At 36.8% G+C, this 7,098-nt stretch overlaps 1 protein-coding gene across 1 annotated transcript; it reads right to left on the reverse strand.

The window, feature by feature from the left end:
- Positions 1-791: 791 nt before the first annotated feature.
- Positions 792-6,504, reverse strand: LOC120471762 (GTPase IMAP family member 9-like). The gene is made up of 4 exons (XM_089129190.1): positions 6,384-6,504; positions 6,157-6,219; positions 1,927-1,980; positions 792-1,770 (listed from the first exon to the last, which is right to left on the reverse strand). Exons 1-4 carry the CDS (start codon positions 6,415-6,417, stop codon positions 848-850), a joined length of 1,074 nt encoding a protein of 357 aa, XP_088985316.1. The 5' UTR covers positions 6,418-6,504; the 3' UTR covers positions 792-847.
- Between the last annotated feature and the right edge of the window lie 594 nt (positions 6,505-7,098).

The following is a 7,098-nucleotide window of genomic DNA, read 5'->3' on the forward strand; positions in this document are numbered from 1 at the left end:
CCAGACCTAAACCTAACTCTAAACCTAACTGACGTTAAAGGTAAAGTGTCAGTTGTATGACGGCCCGGGATCGCCATCTACCGACGTTTAAGGGGGCCCTAAAAAGGCGGATATTGACGTATGGTCAAAAGACGTCCCAAGATGTCAGTTATATGACTTTTTGGGATGAGACTGTGTTAGTGACATCAGAAATGAAGAAAAACGAAATAATGACTATTGTAGTGCTTGATGTAAAGCAGTCGAATTTTGTAGTTCTTTTTGTGGTCTGGTTCCTACCCGAACCCCGAAGTTACACAGCGCCAGTAAAAGTGATACTGACCCCGTCAGGCGACGACAGAAGTGCCTTTCACCCTGTTACGACTTGATGAACCACTGATAAGATTTTGGAAACATTATTTTAAGTAAACAATGTTAGATAGTGTTGCTTTAATGCTAATTATAATTATAATGTTACACTAACTAAAATTAAAACAATGGGGAAAAAACCCTTAAGATAAGCTGTAAAAAACACATTTTAAGCACACAGAATAATGTAAGTGGACTTTTTATAATTGTGCCTTTGAACGATTACATAATTGTGGCATCCATAATTGTAATCACGAATACAAATTCGATTAATTGTGCAGCCCTATCGTGTTTAATTTGGACTTCTCTGTGCATGCTCTTTGAGGTGGTGACCATAGACCTCCATTATATGACTGACAGACAAGAACGGTTTGACTACTGCGGAAACAAAGACTTGAGGTAAGCTAAAATTTTCCAAGTGAACTATCCGTTTAAGTTTATAAAAAAAACCAATAGTTATGAGTCCTGACTTGGGTCTCAGTCATTTTATGTCACAAATATATCAGACATGGAGCTTTTGTAGTTTTTTTCTGATCTCTGGGATGTTTTCTTTCACATGCATATCTTCCACCTCCTGTCTCACATTCTTGCGTTTCTGCTCATAAAAACGCTTAGACTCTTTAAAACGTCTGTACTTCTGTTTCACTTCTTCTTCTTTCACTTCCACCAGCTCTTTGATTCTCTGCTCTTTTTCCTGGCTGGATTTTTTTAGTTGTTCAATGTCCTTTTCCAGTTTTTTCTTTTCTTTCTTAAACAAGTCTGTTAGCTCTTGTATTTTCTTATTGCATTTTTCAATCTGATCTTTTTCTTCGTAATTCAGTATTTTTTCCACATGCTGAAACATGTCACTGGTGTAATATTGATCTCCATTCTTGCTCAACATGTCATCAACCTTATCCAGGAACTCCAAAACCTGTTCCCGATCATGGATTTCTTTGTTGTCGAACACATGATACCGTCCGCCATATGATTCTATGAGGCTGTTCAGTTCGGGTCCTGCTACATCCAGAATTTGATCGATGGGTTCGGTCAGTTCATCCCCGTGTGTGAAGAGGATGAGTGTGTGTTTATCTGCTTTTTCTCCAAATATAGCCCTGATTCTCTCCACTGAACGTCTCTCTTCTTCCGTGAACGGGCCGACCTGAATGACCAGGATGATGGCGTGAGGTCCAGGTGCCGTCATGTTTATACACTTACTGATCTCTTTCATGAATTCTCTTTCTGAGAGTGATGTATCAAAGATCCCTGGACAATCAACCAGCTCCAGCTGATGGTCAGCCACTACTCCAGTCTCCTTCCAGCACTCTTTAGTCACAGATGAAGCTTTTCTGGCGGCTCTGAAGGCTTTTCTGCCCAGGATTGTGTTTCCAGACGAGCTTTTCCCTGCTCCAGTCCTTCCCACCAACACCATCCTTCTCAAAGACACTGAACAATACAGTAAAAGAGAGCTTTATATGCAGAATGCAATCATTTTTAAAAGAAATATGATTTATGTGAATAAATAAATACATTTATTCTAATGAAAATCACCAGATAATGTTTATCAAATACAGAAGAACGGAGATGTGGGCAGATACTTACTATTTGGATGTTTAAAATTAAAACTATCACTTCTTTTCGTTGTGTGAACCTCACCTGGACAGAGAAAAAAACATCACACTGTAAGAATGTCACAGTAAAATCCCTGATGTTAAATTAACACCGCTCAGTGTTTATATGGGAACTACCAGCAGTGTTAGAGTTAATGAGATTATTAAGTGATTAATTGAGTGATAATTGAGCATTGAAGACACCTGGTGATAACGAGCAGAATCACTGAAGAAACACAACAACTACAACTGACTTCTGGAGATTAAATCAACTGAAGATAAAAGAAGGCATTAAATCTGTGAGCTCTCAGCATAGGAGGATTAAACAACTCCACAAACAGCATTACCAGCTTCACTCATTACCGACTAGTTATTGAGAATTAATAGAGGTGTTGATGGTGATGTATTGGAAATAATAGGTCTTGTAAACCATTATGGAGATGAGTGTTTGTTTTAGTTGGGCTCTTGACCCCCACATTATTAACTTTAGATTATGTTTGGCTGTGAGTTATAACAGCCAGATGATAAAATAGAAAAGGTGATTTGATGAAGTTGATTGTGTTTTTACTTAATCATTATGTCCCAATCATTTGACCAGAATCACAGAACTCATACAGAGGCCAATGTCTGAGTTAAGTTTATTTTATGGATTATAGCAGCACTGCTGTTGTAGAGCATACAATTTTTAGCATTTTCAAAGAAATCCAAAAAAATTCTTCAAGACAACTTTATTATGCAGGCACACACAGACATCAATATTTAGCATATGAATCTCAGCAATGGTGACAAACAGATCACCTCTGAACATAAGCTAATTATTTATTCATTCAGCAATGCATGATGGGAGCCATGAATTAATTTCGATTGAGATTCACAGGCTGATTCTTGATGTCTGTGTGTGCCTATAGAAACTATTTCTTTTTTTTAGAAATTTATTTTTGTTTCTTTTTTTATTGATTTGCTCATTTGGATTCCATTGAAAAATGCTATAAATGGTATGCTCTACAACAGCAGTGTTATAAACAAGTTATAAAATCCTTTAACTGGTGGGACTGATGTTTTTGTATGTTGAAAAGGATGTGCTTGTGTAACCTGTATAATGTAGGAGAGGGTTTTTATTTCCGTCTTTCTCCATATCATATGTAAATGTCAAAGAACTAACCTTATTCAGGGAAATTTAAAGTGTTCCCAAAGTTTAAAGTGTTCCCAAATTTGGGATTGACTTCTCTTTCTCGCTAGCCTGACTTCGTCATACTCATATTCAAGAGAAAATATGAATCTGAAACTCCTCCATTGGGCTTTGATTATGAGGCGTGTTGTAACCAGGAAAAAAATAACCTCTGCACTCAATTGGATAGTCGGTAGACCGACCAACCAATCAGAGCAACGCATAAGTCAACTACTTTGCATAGCGCAGTTTTCAAACACATAACGTAGACTACTTTATTTATTTTAGAAGTTAAATAACGAGTGTTACTTCTTTTACTTACTTCTCCATGAGTGCCACCAAAGGAGAAACCACAACGACCACAGGCTTTTTATTACATCCCATCTTCTTAGCGGCTGATAAGTTACACTTTTCCCGAATCATGTTGGAAGGACGTCAAAAATATCTTTCCGATCGACAAATGCCTTGATTGCAGTTTTCTGTTTGTCTATTAAAACGATTGCGCTGTCGATTTTTTTTACAAAAGACGCGACAGCGGAATCTATACATCTCAATTCTCCATCTTTGACAAGCGCACTTTGATGACGTGAGGATTACGTTACTGAAGACCACCTGTCAATCATCGTATAAAGCCCGCCCTGGCAATTTGATTGGCGCGATGATTTCTGAACCGATCATAATTACTCCTCAATGGATCGAGTCAAGACCAAACTTCCCGTCCAAAAAATGTTGTGGGCGGAGTTCGCGCTGGCATCCAGGCTACTTTCTCGCTGGCTCCATCACAACACTGAAATAAACTCAATCAACTCTCCTCAATAATATGTCCAATCCAAACACCGACTATACAACCCACGATGTTGCCATGGTTTGGCTTCACTTCTATAAGAAATGCAGCGTTTCAAACCTGTCAACACTGGATCGGGCTGTCAAAGCAGTCAGGTGGTTCACTACAGGAGTGATCCAGTGTGTTTGCTTCAGACGTCATTTTCACGTGACTAGTGACGTAATGATACAAGCTCCGAAGCAGTGGTTCATTGCAAGGACCTTTCGAATTTGAAGCAAGCTTCGGAGCGTCGGTGTCAGACGTAACATCACTAGTGATCAGTGTTTCCTTTAGTTGAGCAGTTTGACTTGGATTTTGTTATGCAAGTTTGTGGTGTTTGTAACAGTGTGCACCAAAACACAGAATGTGGTACAAAGGAAGACAAAACAAAGATGATCAGGTGATTGAGTTTTAACCATCATGAAATAGAATAATTCACAAACTTGTAAAAATTATTATTTGTAAAAATATAGTTTTACACTGACAATAATTTCTTGCCACAGATCAGAAATTCTGAATTATGCTTTTTAAAATACATTGAGGCATAAATTATTTTAGTCACACACAGATATCAAGAGTTAACATATGAATCTCAACAATAGTGACATGCGTCATGCAGCAATGCATGCTGGGAGTCACCATGTTATGAAAGTAATGTTCCCAGCATGTTGATATTTGTGCATGCATGTCACTGGTTTCATTTCTTGAATTGTATTTAGCAGTGTTGTAGTACTTGAGACTCGGACTCGTCTCGGACTCGGTCTCGAGACCATATTTTAATGGTCTTGGTCTTGTCATGGACTCGTGTGCATTTGGACTCGGAATTGACTCGTACTCGAACATTTTTTTTTTAGGACTCGGAATTATTCCCGAGTCCACTCGAGTTCAATTCAAAATATTTTTCATGATTATTAATGTATGTTAATAAAATATTTCTTTAAATTGATTGACACGCCCAGTGATTGGTGATTTTCTAGTGCGCAACTGCGAATGACAAATTGTAATAAAATTACTTTTAACACCACCTACTATGTGGCCTTTTTACCCTAAACTGATCATATTTTTTAAACTCTAAGTAAATTCAGTAAAAAAAGAAAAAGGATTTCTCTAAGTAAATAAAAGTAAATTAGGTAATCAACCCTCAATGGTCTCGGTCTCGACTCGGACTCGACCGTCTCTGGTCTCGGACTCGACTCTCTATGGACTCGGTCTCGACTCGGACTCGACTCTCTCTGGTCTCGGTGTCGACTCGGACTCGAGTGAGGTGGTCTCGACTACAACACTGGTATTTAGAAATTAAAATTCAGGATATCTGATTCAAAAAAGTCAAACTGCCCAACTAAATGAATCAATGATCACCATAATGGTCACAAAACAAACATCTTACACTCTGTTAATTCTCAAAACCAACTTCTGTAGATGAATGACAGAAATTAGGCCAAACTGGTTTGTAGTAAGAGAGATTTCATGTATTTTCAGTTGATTTGATCTGAGGCTGTGTCTGGAAGTCAGTTAGTTCTTTTGTTTCTCTTTTCTTCAGTGATTCTGCTTGTTAACATCAGGTGTCTTCAATAGTCAAACAATCATCACTCAATTAATTACTTAATTATCTCATTAACTCTAACCCACATAGCAACATTGTTTCGGCCCAGATCCGGCACACGTGGAAAGCGTGGAATGACGGACCGCTCCTGCTTGCCAGATCTGGGCCAAAGTCAGGCCATAGCAATGCCACGTCAGCCACGTCAAGAGCAAAGAAACAAACCACAACTGAACCTTATCTGAGCTACAAAATCTATTAAATATGGAGTCATCTTAAAAAAAAAAAAAAAAACATTTGTTCATACTTAAGCCATTGAGAATTTGCTATGAATATTAAGAAAGTTGTAATGCTGCACTTTAAAACGATACCAAACATGTGCCGAGGGGAAGCGCTAGTCATTGAGAAGCAAAACAGCATTTTTCTTAGAGAAAGGAAATGTACTTCTTTTAGAAAACGCACATATAAATATACTTTTAGATGTTTAATTGCTATGTGGATCATTGGGATTGCTAGACGAGGGCTTAATGAACTCAGTTTTGTAAAAACCTCCAATTCTACCAAGATTTAATTTTTTCACTTGTTTTGCTTGTAGCTTGTAATTATCCTGTGCACATTCTCACTCATTTTTGCCAGCACAGGTCACATATCTTGTTGAACTATTCATATTTTATTTAAATGTAAAACTCACTGTTTAGAGGCTGACGTTTGCTTCCTCTTCTGTCGAATAATCCTGAATTTCGCTGATCTTCACCTGTTACAAACAAAAATCATCATCATTAATGATCAAATAATTAATTGAAATGTCTTATTGTGGGAATTTTAAGGTATTGCATCTCTTAATAAAATATTTCGATTTTAAATTCACAAACACTGCATTATTTTAAATAACTTATGAACAGAAATGAACTGACTCACCAGGTTGTGTGGATAATCTACTTGATTCGGCCATCTACACACATTTGTCACTTTTGTAGCGAAGCACTTCAGACATTAATAAACACGCTTTTAAAGAGAGTGTGAAGTTGTGTTGAATCAAAAGTTGTGCTCTCAACTCAGAAACTGGCTGTACTTGATATTTGGCATTCATTACTTGCAACTCCCTGTCATATGATCCTATCAGTGTAGTGAGATCTGTCAGAGGACTGCTGGAGTTATCTCTGAATGACTTGGTAAAATGCACTGTAAAAAAAATAAATCTTAAAAAAAAAAAAATGGTCAGACTATCAGCTGACAAAATAACAAAAACCGTAAAATAAAGTAAAATATATCATAATTTAAATAAAAGTGCAACATTTTACAGAAATGTTCCTTAAATGTTCTACAGAAAACGCTGTACTAATTCAGGAAATAGCTGTAAAATAACAATCAAACACCTTTAAAAAAACATAAAAACAGTCAAATGACTGTCAGCAATGTCTGCCATATAAAAAACAGAAAATCAGTGTAAAATATCCTAATTTGAATAAAGTGTAAAACACTTTTATAGATATCTTCATAAAACGTATTAACATAAACAGAGTTATTTCGCATATATTTCCTTAATCTTTGCTAACAAACAAATTCACTGTTAAAAATTGAGCAATCTACATTGTTAAAAGCGCTTTATAAATGAAGATGACTTGTATTGACT

This window comes from Pimephales promelas, chromosome 3 (assembly GCF_988280905.1).
Source record: "Pimephales promelas chromosome 3, fPimPro1.hap1.1, whole genome shotgun sequence".
Taxonomy (NCBI): Eukaryota; Metazoa; Chordata; class Actinopteri; order Cypriniformes; family Leuciscidae; genus Pimephales; species Pimephales promelas.

What these genes read in the sequence shown, in the direction of transcription:
- LOC120471762 (XM_089129190.1), bottom strand. Translation starts at nt 6,417, where the DNA reads ATGGCCGAATCAAGTAGATTATCCACACAACCTG. An exon ending in TAGATTATCCACACAACCTG is followed by an intron (nt 6,220 to 6,383) that starts GTGAGTCAGTTC and finishes TGTTTGTAACAG; the next exon opens with GTGAAGATCAGCGAAATTCA. An exon ending in TAATTTTAAACATCCAAATA is followed by an intron (nt 1,771 to 1,926) that starts GTAAGTATCTGC and finishes TGTATTGTTCAG; the next exon opens with TGTCTTTGAGAAGGATGGTG.